This window comes from Phaethon aethereus (genome assembly GCF_964289735.1).
Source record: "Phaethon aethereus genome assembly, chromosome: 13".
Classification (NCBI taxonomy): Eukaryota; Metazoa; Chordata; class Aves; order Phaethontiformes; family Phaethontidae; genus Phaethon; species Phaethon aethereus.
The window spans coordinates 11458572-11476721 of NC_138589.1; the positions used below are offsets into that span (position 1 = coordinate 11458572).

Here is an 18150-nt window from a genome sequence, read left to right on the forward strand (position 1 = left end):
CCTCATCCTTATTGTTGTTGCAACTTTCTAAAGCCTTTATCCCTTCTAACTTCCTGAATTAGATGGGGAATAACATTTGCTTTTATTATTTAGGACTTTTCATCTACTAAGTGCAAACAGAGGAAGAAATCAATCAACTCTAGTTTAGTGTGATGTCAAGGATACTGATACTCTAACATCTTAGGTGTATATAGCACTGAATACACATTCACATTATTTGAATTGACTATACTGATGTATAGTAGGACTCAATAAATACTCCATACATCAGTATGAGCAAGCTAAAGTTACATTTAAAAGATTGTAATGCTAAAGTCTGGAGATAAATTGTTAATATTACACCAATGTGCTTACTGCTGCAGAACAAACTGGATCAAGACAATAAATCTGTACTGGTGAACCTCCTTTAAGACTGAATCCTAGCTCTCCTTCTTCATGGTGGATGCGAATGGTACGTGGAGCCGTCCATCTCTGCTTGGCTGAGAACACTGTCAGTGGGCCCTGGAGATAACATAGCAGCAGGCACATTATCATTTACTGTCATTCGTAAGTAAGCATTTCTATTTTTTCAAGGTACAATGCTTTAAGCTCATCTTACGTAGGTTTCACTCAGGTGAACTTCCAGCTACTTCCATTGAAATTAAACAATGAGATTTATCCCAGAAATTTAAGATGTCCCCTGAATTGCTCAGCCCTACTTCACAACTGTTCAGGTGATACTTCAAAACAGAGTGAGATGAGAGCAAATGCCAAATTGTTCTGAGGTCTCTGTTAAGGTGTGCAGAATCTTTTGGCTGCAGCAGGCTCTAAGGTCCTATATTACTCCATTTTGGAGGAGATAAATTGATTCCTGAAAGATTGCATATTCTGATCCTAACTGTAGCTCCCAGTTCCCTTTGCCCACCAATACACACAGAGCCACCTGAAAGACTGGCTTTGTAGCACACAACATTACACATTCTGCATGTCCATCTCCAAGTACTACATGTTTCTCCCGGCCTTTAAGTTGTATGCAATTATCTGTTGAAACTTCATGGGACTTTTATGAAGGTTATCAAGAATTAATGTTGTGCAAAGCCATATACAAATGGCACTTTTATTCTTTGCTAGTCTCAAGTTGACTTATACCTCTGAAGCTAGGAGTTATCTTTCCAATAACTTCCAAAAAAAAACCAGTTACTACAGGATCATTTTTTCAGGCTAAAATACTTGTGTCCCTTCCTTCACGTTAAGAGTGAATTTATACTTGCTAGCAAAATGACAGGGGTTGGTTGGCATTAGCATGTTACGTACCAGTCTGTGAAAAAAGTCTTTAATTTTCACCTTGGAAAACTGAGGAGTGATTGTTTCTATTTTATGCTCTGTTTTAGCTAAAACAAAAACACAAACAAATTAATTTTCTCTCAAGTATTAAGAGACATATGTATTTTTCTTGCATTCCAAGCTAGATAGAAAATTCTCCAAAGTTCTTACCAGGCTGCAGAAAAACTCATTTTTCTGGAAATTTGTAAGACAAGTAAGTATCTGAATTGCCTTAAAAATATCTTCAGAGCTCATAGTATCAATACAGAAAACTTAAAATAATCCATCCAAACAAAACTATGTTATTCTCCTCTTTAATTTGTTTTTCTTTGAGAAATATATTAAACCAGCACTCATTCTTTCCCACTGCTTCCAAAGAGGAAAGAGTTTGGTGAGCTGGACTAAGATATGAAGAACCAATAGCAGTCAAATTGAGTTAACAACTTAGACCACTCAGCGTTGTGCTACAAGAAACAGTTATTAGTTTTCCCTCTTATGATTTTAGTTTTTAAAGTTTCCCCATTTTTTTCTAACTCACAAGATAGTCACCAAAAAAAAAAGCTGAGTTCTAAATAATAACCATTGTTATCTACTCCAGAAAATTATGTGAACAGAGAAAGAAACACTGTAAAGCAGCTGTCACAAAATTAATTTATCTGTGGTTGAGGAAACATGTAAGGAATCTGAACTCAAGTGTACAGTATATAACTTGTACACCATTTATATTATGTATGGATGCACATAATATATGTATACCTAAGTATAAAATAAAGGCATATCCCCATAAAAGCATATACATGGATGGTTAGACACCCTTTATTTCTAGCTATGTATACTTACGAAGGATATCTGGAGCCTGGATTAGACTGAGAAAGTCATCTTCTGTCTCTTGCTGAGCATATTTGAGAAGTGAGCGCTTATGTGCAGCTGTCAGAACCTCCTGAAGAACATCAATATTTCGAAGCTTTTTGCACAAGCCACAGACTCTTAGAGCTTCTTCATGGTAAACAACAGCTTTGCGTAAATGTGCTTTCCCTGAAAAAAATTAGAAACTGCTGGTTGCCCTCCACAGACAGTAAATACAAGGTAATTTTCAAATTGTACCTACTAGTGGGGTGAAACTGGCAGTTACCTAATTGTTTTCTCTGAACTTTGTCCTTTAAAATGGTGAGAACCATCAGTCCTTCAGGCATGCAGTCATACAACTGGGACAAGGCTTTCTCCTGTTGGTCTTCATCGTCACTAGACTGCACTATAATAATTGATAAAGAACATTAACCATTACACACTTCTTGGGGCCCTGTTTCTTTAGATGTGTTGTTGTGTAATTATTACTACCTTCTCTCCAAATGCAGTCAAATATGTTTTACACATATATATTGATGAGAATTTCCAGTTTTTAAGACTTATTATCATCTGTAGTATGCAAGTAATACTCCTATGGCAGAACATGTTGACAAGAATTGAACAATTTAGTAGCATATAAGAGATACAATATTTCTTTTCTTTCTGAAAAAGTTAGTTTATTGAACTTTCACATTCTTCTGTAAAGGACAAAAAAGCACGGCCTCATATCTGACTGGGAAGATGGCCATAAATGAACATATATTGAAGCCCTGAAGTTCCTGGCTCCTAGTCGTATTCATAGACTAAATTATAACCATTTATGTCTTTATTCTTGTTATTCATATGAATATATAGAAAACGTATGATTCTTACATTCATGGTCACACAGAATGGTGGCAATGAAGTAATGTGCCAGGGCCTTATAATGGTCTGACTTTATTTGTGCCAGTTTAGACCAGGAGTAGGGGATATTCTCTTTCACTGGTTCCTGATTCATTGCAGCGTTAACCAACATGTAAACCTCTCCCACCTAAAATAAAGCACAGAATTGAAATATGAGAATTTAACATTGGTTATTTGGAGCTCAAGTAAGGAATATTATATTCAGCCTTAAGATAATTTCATGTACATCACATCAAAGACAGCGTGGGGAAAAAAGGAGGGTTAGAAAGGGTTGGAAATAAGTTTTGAGAAAATTTGAAATTCAATTTCTGATTTTTCCCTTAAAAGAAAAGTGAATCAATTTTGTACAAGAACAGATGGACTAAGTCAGTCAATCTGTATGGCTTCAGAGTTCAATAAAAACACCATATAATAAACAGGTTTTAATTTACAAATACATCTCATTGGGTTAATTCAGCTGAGAAAAAAGGTGAAGCATATTACTTATACAGTAGGTTTGTGCTTCACTTCTGAAACTGTGCAGTCATATCTAGTCTTATGTTTGTGTGGTCTAGTTAAAACTGAGCTACTATCCTTTATGCAGAGGAAATAAAATACCTTTTCAAGCAGTGGATGCTGCTTTAATGGATCAAACAACTCCACCTGACAGAATCCAGAAATCTTTCCCCTGCAGCTGATCAATCCTACAGATAAGTCAGGGTGGCTTTACCAGGTTGGTAGAAAAGGCTTTGCCCATTTGTCTAGTATGGAACCAATTATAGATCTGCTACTCTGAAATGGCTCAGAAACCGTATTCATGTCTTGTTGGCATACCCAGTCTTTGATGTCAAGTATGAACCGGCACAGCCTGCCTCTCCATTTTTCAAGCAAGTCCCAAGGCAGCTCTGCAGCTACCCATCTGACTCTGCTCGGCAGGGTCCTTCCCCACAGTTACAATTTAGTTATTCTTTTGGACTTAAGCTTTTTAGGTTTGCATAACCTCCAGATGCTGGGAAATAACAGACAGGTTGTGTTCAATACTTAACAGACATTTAAAAGGATACAAACAACCCTGTCCTTTTGTATGTTGCTCTGTGGACAAGATCTGTACTGTTTGAAAGAGCAATATGATAAATAACTTGTAAAAACCTTTGGCAAGTTCACTGCCCAAGTGTTCCAGCATGTTTCTACTAAACTTAATGAATTATGAATTTACAAAAAATCATAACAGTTCTGAAATAATATTTAGATTGCAGCTATTCACATTTTAATCTTCTGAAAGTAGTGATTCTCATTGTAGTTTGTGAGCTGTCCCTTGTTACTTTTGGTTTTCAGTAACGGTTGTTAACATTTAGGTTTAATAAATTCTGTTAATATTACTAGAGGCTGTAACTAGTAACACAGCAGTGTAAACAGTTAAAGACTAAATTTGAAGTCTCATATTTTACCTTGGCAACTTCCTGTGTCATTTTCACTAGTGTGAAAAACTCATTGCGTATTCCAGGAAGACCAATCTGCTCAAAAACACACTCTTGAGCTTGTGCAAGCATCATCTTTACTAGCACGTTCAGCATAGCTGGGCTCATATCATAACTTGGTGTGTGAGTAAAGGTCTCCTTTAAGTAGCTTAGGACTCCTGAAATTACAAAATGGTTTTGTCAGCATTACAAAGAGAGAAACAAGTGAACTAAATCCTAGCATGTATCATAATAATTAAGACTGAAAGCACACTTTCTAGTATGGCACTACAGCAATCTGAAGGGATTCTTAGTACACATGAAATTAAACTGACCTACACGTTTTGCTTTGCATTCCCATCAAACATCTCCAGGCACAGTTCTCAAAATTACAATCCAGAGGAGCAAGAGAAGCTGCAAGTTTTAAGGGCAATACCTTCAGATTGCTTATAACAGTTCTTTTGATTGACCTTGAAGCTGTGCTGAACTGAGTGTGACTCGTATATGCAAATGGTAGGCTAGGGCTTATACATAGGACAAGAAAGAAAAAGAAATCTATACAACTATAGGGAGGTGACCGTAGAACCGTTGGATGGAAGAAAAAACCCACAAAAACCACAAACATATAAACTTAATTAATTATGAATCTTCTTTTCAGATGCTGCTAAGTTCATTGTGTGTCCCAATGAAAGCTCAGTTCCATCCTAGTAAGTAAACTAGAACAGTATATTTAATAGCATAAAATTAGATTCTGCTCTAGACATTTGGTTCTACCAAAATATTAATTGTTTCTATCATATATTAAATTAAAAACAAACACTAACTGTAGTGAAAATATTAAGTAACAGTTTCACGGATAAGTGTAACCTTCAGCGTGCATGTCATCCAACTGGTTTAGTGAGTTCTACTAGCCTGCTAATTGCTACAGAAGTATAATGATAAGACCTCTGCTTTTTAAGTGTCCCAGCTTCTGTAATCTTACTTACTGCCACTACATTCAGTTCTGGCCATGTTGTGCTGTATTTTCCTACTACCAGGTTCTGAGATTTTTCATTTTCCATGTTACATTTGTATCTTTTAAAGTTATTAATATGCCCTTACACAAACTTGAATTATGACCATCTCTGCCTTTTTGCACCAAAAAAACCAACCCCAAACTTGCCAGGCACATCCCAAGTACTGATGGCGTACCCTACTGAAAGGAACTGAAAGTAGAAGGAGAAGAAAAAAAAATTTTTTTATATTTCTGCTTATGTGGTAAGCATATACACACTGAGAGCTTTGTTGAGGATAAACTCCATGCAACGTTTTCCATTCAGCACAGAGAAATAGTTAATACATGCTCTATATCATGTCTCTACCAACATAATGAACAGTGTTACGGAGCCATGCACAGGTACAATGAAATGCCTCCTGAGCATGTTGCTTTGGGGCCCTGCAAAGGTACTGTGGTAGCAAATGATGCGTTTCAATTTGTGAATTAATTCTGTTCTGCAAATACGTTGAAGTGGAAAGCAGTGATTTTTTTACTTGCAAAATAGAAGGAGCAGCAGCAAAATGGAAAAATTTCTCAAGTATTGAAATTTCTTTTAGATTAAATACAAAGGTTGAAAAGCAATTTATTTAATAAATGCATGAAGAGGTACTATAAATTTTTTTTTATAGCTGTGTATTTAAAAGCGTTTTTATGACAAACCAGCTCCGTGGCCCACAGTTTGTCTCTGATAAAGCTACCCATACAGTAGAAACCAATAGCTATGGATTGTTAGTGCAGAAATAAATCTCACAGTACATATTAATTACATAGCTAATGTCTAAGCATTATGTGTAGTACAGGTGATGTTTACAAAAAGAATTAGAAAAATCTACTTAGGAAAAAAAAACAACCAAACCAAAACCAAAAGTTTCTATAACATGTTAGTTTAAGGGATATGATTCCCTTTATTAGAATTTGTACTTTTCTTCACTTCAGACAGAGATTGATTGAGTATTTTGGACCTGTTTGCCTTTGGAATCTATGGAAAATATGCAGTCAACTTCCAGTGAATTGCAAATTTCACCAGAGAACATATAAGATTAATTTTGAAGAGAGCATATGGAAAAATAGGTTTTAAACCCTTTATCAACCCTTTAAATTTTTTCTTGTACAGATTTTACACTAATGTAATATCACTGAGACAAAAGCAGCTATGTTGGTGAAACAAAGAATGAACAATGAAGCAGTTAACGTTAGAGCTATTACTCAGACCTTTGAACAGCAGTTCATTAATCATTAACCACAGTACTCACTGCCTTTATCTGCACATTTCAGACTACAGTTACAGGTTTTGAATTAAAGCTTCACCTCAGCTCTTCACTAGGCTTCTTGAATTTCCCTATTCCTCCTTTCTTGTGTAATGGAGTCAGTGAGAAATGCAAAAATCTGCAGGATGTCAGGACGAGATTAGGAACATTTGCATAAAGACCGTCCCAGTATTTTTTAAATTTTTACCTGCAGCTCTCTGAAAAGCATCAACAGCATTTTCAAGTCCAGCCTGGGTCTGACGATTGCATCTTGTTCCAATCTGGGTGTAGAGGGCTCCAATGTTGAATAAGATACTAGCTTTTTCAAGCAACAGATTTTGCTGACATACCGGGACACCTGTGAAGGAATCATACCTTGGGAAACAAATATTAGAAGAAGTGTTAACATTAGCAGAGTCCAGAGAAACAACAGATATTTTCATTCTGTTTTTCTAAAAGAGCAGTGTAATTCTTAATAATTGTTCTGGTACAGTGAAAATGAAGGTGAATAAAAATACAATTATGTACTGCATAGGTACTGCAAGCCAGAGGACGGCTTTATTTTGAGGCTTAATTTTCGACAGTTTTTACAGCAGTGCCTCCATAAGCATATTATGTCTAACTCAAAAGTGCCTATAAAACATCACAGAGGCTGAGAGTATACTGGGGAAGTATCCATATGTGCTGCTATGTTCTTGTACTTAGATGTTGCCAAAGATCAGCTACTGGCATGGTCAGATTCTCTATAGCTTGTATTTTAAAGTTTCTATTTGCACTTAGGACTAGAAATATAACAGTTCCTCCTGGTTGCATGGTAGCCATTTTTTTTTCATCATAAAAATAAAAAAATCTGAATTCAGAGTCAAATTTTGCTCATAGATGTAGTAAACACTCCACTATAATAAATTAAGTCACTTCTCCCTTCTGGCCCAAATGCTCCTATTAAATTGAAGGAAGGGAATTAAGGTCTGACCCATTCCTCATCTGGTTCGTGCACTAAGATTGAGAGTCCAGGAAACATAGGCAGTTGTGCAAAATGAAGATTATTTTCTCTCTTTTTCCCTTGTGCTTACCTGTAGCCCAAATCATAACCTAGGCAAAGGCCTTACTGAAAAGGGTATATTGTACTCAGGTTTACTCTTAACAATAAAAAAAAATTTGACATCACACACTGCAGGGAGTTGGGGGGGAACACTGACATGCTTCAAATTAAAGAGAAGACACAGTTAATGATTAACAGTGTTCTGAAAAAAAAAAAGACAAACATGAACTACACACTTACCATGTAAATAAAACTCCCATGTGCCTGTTGGGTGGAAAAAATCTGTTCTCTACATAACCAAGTTGAAGGAAATAGCTTATCAACATCTCAATGCCAGCTTCATCTCGGCTAGGAGTGCGGCATGCCTTAAAATACAATAGATTAAAATAAAGTGTATTCTGTTGCATTACGGAATGAATACCAAAACACCAAGGACAAAGCTTTGCTTCCTTTGGACTTCTGCATATCATAGAAATGTGTGGAAACTGAGAACAGTAAGCTTAAGGCCATGTGGATGCATTCCAAATAAGAATTTTTCAGCTGCACAGAAGTAGCACATAACCTTTAAGGGAAGCAAGGAGGATCTGTTTAGCAAGTCTCAGAGTTAATTAAATAAAGATTGTAGGTATTTTATGAAAAACACAAAGAAACTTTATGTTTACAGTATAATACAGGAAACAAACAATAGTTAGAAATAACGACCATTCTACTACAAACTTTTGCCAAATGCATTCACTTCAACACTCTTCCTGCTAAATTTAAAATACTTCAAAAAAAGTAGATAAAACAAATCGTAGATTTACAAAGTTGTGTCAACAGCTCGATCACTTTGCATAAATTCATGCCTTTCTTTACTTGTTCTTTCCTTAGATAATAAAGCTCTTGCACAACGGAGATTTACGTTCCATATCTCAGAAGTGAAGTCAATAAGAATATGGTAAGTTATAAGTAATAGCAGCATATTCTGATTCCATACAAGTGTTCTTATTTATAACTGTGGATTAAAAGACCTTATGGTATGCCATACTTGAACTTACTTGTCTCAGATCCATGAGATCTGCTATTTCATCTTCATACTCAGAACTGTCTTCACTATAGTGTTCCAGAATAAAGTCCTAAAAAAAAAAAAAAAAAAGGTAAAAAATTGGGATAGCTAAAGTTAACCTAAACTATTCATTCGTTTTTTTCTGCAGTGGCAAACAGTACAAAATTGATTCAGTTGTGATTTGCATGTTGTCTACTCCCCTCCAGTCAATAGTATAGTAATATATAGCAATGAGACTACAAAAAGACAATAGAACTAATAATTTGATTTGATATCCAAGACAAGAAATTTCAGTTTGGTGTAAAGGGACTGAACACCTCTTATATCAACTCCATTGGGTTTTAAAACAACAGCACTTAATGGTTTTGAACCCTGTTAGCTAAAATAACAAGGGAATCAAATGACCGTAAAAACTTGTTAACAGAAAGACTGACAAATTCTTGTCAGCTATATTAGTGCAATTCCACTTAAACTAACAAGGCTGCAATGGCATGAAGTAGTACCATAATCTGATCATGGAGATTAACCTACAGAAGTAAAAGCAGAGACAAATGCTACGGTGATATAAGATGGTTTATCATGAGATAACAATGCACAGTAGTCAAAAAAATACAGAACGTGGCTCAAATAGCCAGCAAGTTATATTAGCCAGCAAACAAGCAGTGTTAATGCTGCAGCACTGCTTCCCAACTGAGCTATCTTGGTTAGTGCAAGTTGTAGTATCACTGCATTATGCTGAGTAAAACCTTCATTACTACTTCCTTTCACACAGAGTAGTAATCAATAGTCTTACTGAAACCAAAAGCTGTAGAAGTAATTTTTATTCTCTTTGGTGTAACTCTACTGTCTCCAAAGTGGGACATCTTCTGACTCCTTGTCCTAGTTAGATATAAGCAATGACCCAAATAGTTGGTGGTTAATTTTTAACACATTGTGATCTCAGTTTTAGGACAAATAAAACAAAAAATAATTTGTACATAAATTACTTAGGCTTCTTTAAACAAATCTGAAATGGAAGTTCTTTCTGTTAACCATTCTGAAATGTGTCCCTGAAATTTACCTTGAGAGGGAGTGTAAAGTCTACTTCTTTGGTTTCCTTCAGGCCAAGAGGTACCAAGGGAATGCTGAAAGCCTCTCTATGGAAAAAAAACAAAAATATTCAGAAATATTTCTTTTCTGTTTGTATGTTGATAATTACTTTTGCTTCATTTGATGACAGAAATTTAGCATGCTGATGGGTCTTCAGGTAAAAGGTACATAGTTTATGATAGTTCCTTCCTGCCCAAGAAAGTCTGCTTAATGGCCTGTGACTCCTCAAGAAGAGAGTAAAGAAAGCTACTTGCCTGTGCTCTTTTTTTTTTTTTTTGAGCCTATTTTCCTTCAAGGAAAGAAAAGGAGACTCTAAAAGGATGGCTTACTGCAATTTAGCTCCACCTTTGTACACCCACACAAGTCATATGGACAGAAAACAGCTCCACAGCTGCTCGGAGATCTGCTATGGTAAGAGCTCTCTAATTATCAATAGTTATCATCAGTATTTTACATGCTACCAATGGTTTCATATGTAGAAGTGATGTGTGTAACACAGGGAAAGGCAGGGACAAAGTATACTAATTTTAACAGTGAAAGGTATAGCAGTAGGAAGTCTGAGAACTACTTAGTTTCTAGACAATGCTAGGTGTTAACCTCTAAACAAGTCAACCTCTAAAATATCAAAAGGCAGTAAGGATGAGAACTGTGACTTAAAAAAACCCCCTGATCCTCAAGAGAATACACATTGGTATCACGGACTTAAACCCAAATCATATTAGTAAACAACGCTAGCTAATAAGACAATATGATGAGCTGAAGAGCACCATTCATCCCTCAAAAGGTACATATATTGCTCTTCCACTAAGCATATTATCCAATTATAAAAAAGAAACATCAGAATTGCTTCCAGGTATTTTGTTGAGTAGGTTTAGCAGATCAGTATTGCAGTACTGGGCAATTATAAGGTATATCTGATATTTTCATTTTCCCTGAAAACAACTGATTGACTGTCTAAGCATTGTTTAGAGCATTTAATTACCAACTACAAAATCTCACGGGTGTGATTCATTTATGGTCTTATCAATGCCAGCAAAATCACTTTCTTACTGGTGAAAATTCCATCTTGGGAAGGTGGGAGTAGGAGTGCAGCTTCCACAGCTGAGGAAGAGTCCTTAAACTGGATGGCATGATCCAGAAAGTGGCTCTGCTACCTTGAAAAGGACTTCCAGGACACAGAGCCAAAACACCACTGCAGGTAGCGCAAATGATCTGATTTCTGATGAGGCTTTTAGAAGAAACCACAGTGCTTTTACAACAGATTATATCAAGACTTTTTCCCCAAACAGAATTGAGACATGCAAAAGAAATCCTAACTTACTGATTTAATTAATTTTAGCACCACCCACGGTCCCTGTAGACATCAGCATTTGTCATTCAAAGGAACTGAATTTCTATTTTTTGCATTTCTAAGGTGCCACACCCATGGAGTCAACATCATGAGGGCACCAAAGAGTTAGGGAGGTGATCCTAGATTTCCAGAACTGAGTAGAAATAGTGTCATGCTTCTCTCTCCCACTGAGATGTGTACAAGTACTTGGAAGGCCAACCCTTCAGACTGGTGTAACACAATACAGTGTAACCTAGTAATGTGGGTGTGACCTCATGTTGATAACTAAATGCACAATAGATTCAGAGAGCAACTATTAACAGCTATTTGCTATTAAAGGCTGGAGAGCACTTACAGAGGGAGTGAATTATTTTAGTTGATGGAACTTAAAAAGCATTTAGAGCTTAGAATGAACAGCATCAGAAAGGTAAAACACCATTCAAAACAGACTGGGGATCAGGATCAGGAGAGAACAAAAAGCATACTACTGTCCAGCTGCAAGGCTTCTATCTGCCTTGGGGCCTGACCTACTGCTCACCCTTCATTGAGAATCCAAATATTTCAAATATTCTTCAGCTAGAAGAAGGAATAGTACTTCTGGAGTCTTGCTCTCATTTCCACAGCCATAACTTTCATACTGTTCTCTATGGTCACATGCCTCTATGAAGACTGATAAAATCTTGAACGAAACATTTTTGCATCAAATAGTTGTCAAATTTTGCCATGGGGGTGGAGGGCAGGAACTTTAGCACAAGTTTGTTTTTGAGAAAAACTAAATGTAGATATTTTGCAGGTCAGCATTCAGTTGAAAGGTACCCCACCAGAAATGTGCTTAGTCCCTCCACGTTAAGAATTCTTTGTAGCCCACCTGAAGTTAACACCTAACTCGGAACAGTGCCAAGAGAACCAAAATTATACTCGCCTCATATGAAGCGCTTCAATTTGTATCTTGAGCTGCTAATGTTAATGAAATAGTAAACATTTAGTTCTACAAGCAACAAGACATTTAACTGGTACAGAAATCATTGCAGTATTCAGGCAATGAATAATCATTGACTTTTATCTTTGAGGAATCTGTTGCAATTTGAAGTTTAGTATGCTCTTCAAAATTGGAAAAATATCTTGGAACAATTCCAACCTCACCTACTAAAGACTTCTCTGGTTTAGCCAGCTAATTTATGGATTTCTATCACTGAAGTGCACACCTTAAAGACTACCTCAAGTCTGCTTTGAGCTCCAAATCAGCGTTGTGCTTTTATTCTCCAGCTAAAGAGAAGACTGTTGTATGCACTGCATTTCAGATACTCTATCACTAGGTTTGCTCACTGCAGAATGCACTGAATCAATTAGCCATCCTAGTACTGGAAATTCTGCTAGGTGCCATGTGTCCCCCAATAAAGCCCCAAGAGCTTTCAGTTCTCACAGTACTCTCCTCCATGAAGGAACTCCATATCTAAGGATTAGTGGTACATACCTTTCCCAAGTGAAAGACAAATACACAGACTAACCCTTAGTCAACAAATCTACCGTCAAGTATGTTCTCTTCCTATCAAGCGCTCTGTTCTTTCACGTAATTATTGCCCAGCATTCACATTCACCAAGAAACAATTTTGTTTACAAGGGTAAAGAGAAGATCTGTTAATAACTGCGTAACTCAGCTTTACACTTACTCTGTATTTTGATAAACTTCTACTGAAATATTAAGTCCTTCCAATTCCTCTTTTAAGATCTGCAGATCTGAGTTTACAAAACTTAGTTCCAGTAGTACCTGCTCTCGTACTTTGTTGTTGGTGGTTGCTCTGCAGAAAGAAAGAGACATTTTTTATTGCTGAGGAAAAGGTTTTGTAAATAAGCTTGGTTGACCCCCTTGCTAACATTCTAAGCATTTTTAAGATTCCCCCCCCCCCCCTTAAGAGATGGAGATCATCTCTTAAGGCCTCATGTTTCAGAATTTATTAGGTTTTTCTGTCAAGAGAGGGCCTGTGATAGTTTCCAGATAACAGCACACGGACACACAGAAGGTTTGCTATGTGCTAAATTTTTGTGTGTGATTAAGGGTCAGACTTATTTTCAGGTACATTAGATCAACAAAACTAAAGCATCTTAAAACAGAATCACTATCCTATTTTCGGATTATGTGATATGAGGGTGCAGGTGGGGAAGAGTCAGGAAATTTTTTTTTTTGCAAAAGAGACTTTCCCACTTTATAAATTCAGTAATTATCTGTTGAGACTTCTGATCTTAAGAATAAAAGTAAACAACTTTCCCATAAAATTCTTACTACAAAATGTTTTACAACCAGATATACAGGTAGAAAGATATTTCTTTTTAATACAATAAAATTTTCTCTATATTTATTTTTGTTGGATGCAAATAGGATTTTTTTTGTTTGCTTCTTTCCTTTGCTGTTTATATATTTACATGACAATGTTTGGAACTGCTAGGACAGTGGATATTAGTATTTAGTCCCCCAGAGCATTTATGTGGGATTTCTTCTGTCTGTATTTCAGGATATTATATCACTGTTTCTAACCTGATTCTCCATACGGTATTACTGTTTTCAAGAGACTTAAACTGTTATTTATAACCACAGGTGTAAGTTTAAGATAAAAGGCCTTCATCCATATCCAGGCTTAAGATATTGTACCCGTGTATTAGGGAGTCCAAATCATTAGACAATAACAAACTTAAGTTTGCAGCATTTTGTGTTTACCTTTATTTTAAGAAAAAATTCACCTCCATAAATATTTATGAACAACCCTCTCATACATCTAGGCTCCACTTGGAACAATCCCCCAATTTTATGGAGCACCTTGGTGAAGAACTAATTATTCCAAGGCTAAAATTCTAAGCTTGTTCTTCATATTATAAATATGCGTTATCTATGAATCTTCCATGCTGTACTTTATTGAATACCTGAGATTGCTTAGATTAAGCAATGTTAACATCTGCCTGCATAAGCCAAACTGGACAAAATTATAGGGTGGAGTGGATCTTCCTTGATACAGGCAGCACCATATAGACAACTGGGTGAGCTTTGATGCCAGCAGCAATTTAATTACGGTGTTATTAAGGCTCCATATTTGGTCTAGCTTACTGACCTCCACAGCGGGGATTCTAATATCTTTCTCAGAAACCCCAACGTTCCATGCAGGTGAACTTCTGTACTATGGCTGTATTGCTCTCAATGTCCATGCCAATTTAGAGTTAACTTGATTACCTTTTCATGTTGTTGCACTGTAGACATACTTTATAGTGACAAACAGCAAAAGACAGCAACAGACAGCACCAGGGACAATGTGATATCCTTGAGAGCCACATAACTCTACTCTGAATTCAGTTTTAACTCAGAACTTCCAGAACAAAAGAAAAGGAGAGGGTGACTTTCAGAAGTTCTAAAAACAAAAGTCTTTGCACTATATGGATCATTTGTTTCAAGCCTAGCATTCACTTTCAGCCAAAAGTAAAGAAAAGCATTTCCATTTTTTTCTCAAGTCCTATTGCAGGAGGCTTCTTGTGGACAGCAATTGGTTTGCTTCTTTTAGAACTTGATGAAATGCAGACAGAATCTGAAAACATAACGCTTATTTACGTTTTTCCTTAGGATACTGTAAATGCATCTAGTCATGTGAACTATCCAGTGGTCAGGTTACTTTTAAAATTGCTTCTTTCAAAGAACTATCAAGTTTTAATAGTCTAACAGGTGTAAATTCATTTTAGATTTTTAAGAACTTAAAAATAAGTCTGATTCTCTACTCTTCAAATAGGCTTAGTTCCCACTCTTGTCAATAGCAACTTCATATTTCAGCAGTGAATGTTGGTATCAGGAGACGAACTTTAGGACATACTTAGGTTCAATGTTAGAGTAACCAGTGTTCACATTAGGTATTATTCGTCTCTTTAGGCTTTCCAAAACACTCCTGAGTTGGCATGCAGAAACATCTACTGAATGAACACTGTTTAGTTTCAAAAGCAGATAAAAGGAATTTTGCTATGCAAAGGTAGCACAAGACCCTAAGTCTTACTCCTTAAGTCAATTACCAGAAAACAAAGCAAAATGTAGCCAGTCACAAGGGCTGAAACTACATAAGCTTAGGATGTAGGCAGGATAAAGGCAGGTGACAGGCAAAGGGCAACTTCTCAATTAATGGCAAGTTTAAGAAAAGTGAATTTATCCAAGCATTTTCACTTCTCTAAGAGAAGTATATTGGCTAGATTTTTGTTCTCGGAGACCCATTGTTCATCCAGTTGCACAGAAACAGACACTATAGGACACTTGCAGATGAGTATTGGGGAAATTTTCAGTTCTTCTGTGTAACAGAGGGATAGATTGTTGGAAAGCTACAGGACTGTTTACTAATCAGTTAATCACAGGATGTAATAGCCTCAAGACAGGGTCAACATAAGGCTATTCCTATTGGGACAGCCATGTAAGAAACTGTGTCATAAAAAAAAAAAAAGGTGGACAAAATATAATAGATAAAGGACAAAGTCTCTTCCAGTTACCCCAGACTGTAGGAGAATTTGGTGGGAACTATAACCCAGCTCAAATTACATGTGTGCTATGCTGCTCCTCCTGTATCACTACTCATGGAATAAATAAGGCAACTCATGGTCCTTGCCACTGTGGAGCACAGATCTAAAGAATCTTGGAAAAAGCAACAGTATAGTGATAATACCTTTATTTGATTTAAGGTGTTAAAAAGACTCATTACAATATTCAGCAAGGTTCACTTGCCATTATCACTAGCAATAAGGCTGATCAAACAGAGCAACATAAGATAGTATAACATTCAGCTCATTTGCTACAACATAGCAGCTTTGAAAGTGCACTTCATAGCAGGTAATGACTATAGAGCTACAGAACTAAAAAAACTTCAGGGATATTCACAAAGCATCCAGCAGTAATTTATGCAGCATGCTAAGGGAGTCATTAAGCAGAATGGGAAAAAGAAATAGCTAAGAGACTTTTAACATACAATTTTGTTGTTCAGGCAAGAGAACTAAGAAGTCATGACACATACCTTAAAAGATTTTCAGCACCAGCTCTCATTCTTACTGCTTTTAAGATCTGTTGGTTTAGGACAGCTCTTTGATTTTGCAGTTTGCTTCGACCAGTCTCAGCAAGAGGATTACATCCCTAGAATTAAGGAAAAGAGGGGTTTTTGTTGCCGTTGGAAGAGACTCTAAAAATGGAGTAACACTGAATTTGAATGAACTTTAATGGCATGTGTTCTGTATGAATACAAATTAATTACATTGACATCAGTGACAGAGCTTCTTTTCTCAAACTTGGTCATTAAAAGCAGAAGAGACACCAGGACCAAAGCATTTGACATTAAAATCCAGGCAGAAAATAGTCGTTTTAAAGCTTATGCACATGTGTGAGCATGTTCTCCCCTAAAAATCTTTTGAAGCTATTTTCCAACTACAACAAAATTTGACAGACTGTTAAGCTTCTACAGGTTTCATAAAAATAGTATCTGGCAAGGCAGTAACTCCTATCAAAGCTTCTGATTAACCTTTTCAAAATATCAGAGTTCCATACTGGGATATATGCAGCTTTGAAATACAACTCTATCAGAAAACAGGCTTCCGGGGTACCACTGCTCACCGTTTTAAGGATCTCTGCTCTTGTTTCTTCTGGTGCTCAGACCTTCAGTACAATTCCTACCCTCCTTCCCTACGTTCTTCTCTCCACACTTTATTTCTGGCACAATTCTGCTTATCTGCATAGCTCTTCTTCACACCCAGGAAACGCTCTTGGATCTTTAAGTCTATCCTGCCCTAAGCCAACAGCACCTTTGCATACTGCACCAAAAATGTGAAATATGAATAAGCTTTATAAATTATTTCATCTGTATATGTTCATAGTGCCAGGTGCAGTGATTTATCTGCCTATTAGTTTTTCTTGATACCTGTTGGTCAAATGAAGATTATATACTGATAGCTCAGTATCAAGTAAGACAGGAAATGGACTAATATGAGACAGGATAAGATAAGATGGGACATGGAATAATAGAGCTTGACAGCGTAAGATGATGATTATACCTTCAGATACCCATCAAATTAAGCCCTTAAAAAGTAAAGCATGAAATCCAGAATTCACAAGAATGCTCTTGTATACGTGCATACCTTACACAAGCACAAGACTCAAACTACTGCAACTTGTATTTGAGCAGGACTGAGCCGTTGTATTCTGGTGAGCCCTGATAAGCTAAAACTGTTATACATTAATAGGACTGCATGTTTGTGCCCCCCCCCCTTTTTTTTTTTTTTAAGGGAAACACAGTCTTAACACTTTTTGTTAAAAAGGTTAGTAGTCTCAATCCCACTTTTTTATTCTTGGCCCTTGCCCCCACTTTTTTTTTTTTCCCAAGTATCACATGTATTTGAATATTAATAGTAATTTATAGCCAACCAGCACATCCCTGCAGCCTTAGCTACTGATTCTGAAGCAAACATGACCGCTCTGTTTTAAGGCTTACCCTTACATAAAAGCATGTCCTTTTGAGTGGCCTTCCTGGGTATCATTACAAAACTTAGAGTCCTACTGGATCATGCATTACACAAGAAGGCAGCTCAGATCCATCAGATACAAATCTTCCCTCAAGTACTTCAGCCACTAAATTATGCACTACTTTGACCTCTTTCTCTTAGTTTTGACAAGAAAAATTTGGTTTTGTTATAACAGCACGTAGAAGTCTCTCAACAAGCTCTAATTATGAGTGGTCAGGCAATGACATACCAGCACAACAAAAGCAAGTATTTAAATAGAACATGAAGTTCTAATCAGCTATTTGAAGTTCAGTTCTTATTTGGGTTGATAAGTGAAGGCAAATTGACTTGACAATAGAGAAATGAGCTGATCAAT

General features: G+C 36.5%; 1 protein-coding gene across 1 annotated transcript in view; it reads right to left on the minus strand.

Moving 5' to 3' along the window:
• Window positions 1-18150, minus strand: part of RHPN2 (rhophilin Rho GTPase binding protein 2) — a gene marked incomplete at its 3' end in the record, with an annotated part of 29438 nt that overhangs the window by 2241 nt on the left and 9047 nt on the right. The window contains exons 2-13 of the mRNA XM_082005675.1: window positions 16301-16416; window positions 12947-13075; window positions 9918-9993; window positions 8850-8927; window positions 8053-8177; window positions 6979-7145; window positions 4479-4666; window positions 3022-3178; window positions 2435-2554; window positions 2143-2337; window positions 1294-1370; window positions 355-501 (exon numbers count right to left, since the gene is read on the minus strand). Coding sequence (XP_081861801.1) covers window positions 355-501; window positions 1294-1370; window positions 2143-2337; window positions 2435-2554; window positions 3022-3178; window positions 4479-4666; window positions 6979-7145; window positions 8053-8177; window positions 8850-8927; window positions 9918-9993; window positions 12947-13075; window positions 16301-16416 — 1575 coding nt within the window. The remainder of the gene's footprint in view (window positions 1-354; window positions 502-1293; window positions 1371-2142; window positions 2338-2434; window positions 2555-3021; window positions 3179-4478; window positions 4667-6978; window positions 7146-8052; window positions 8178-8849; window positions 8928-9917; window positions 9994-12946; window positions 13076-16300; window positions 16417-18150) is intronic.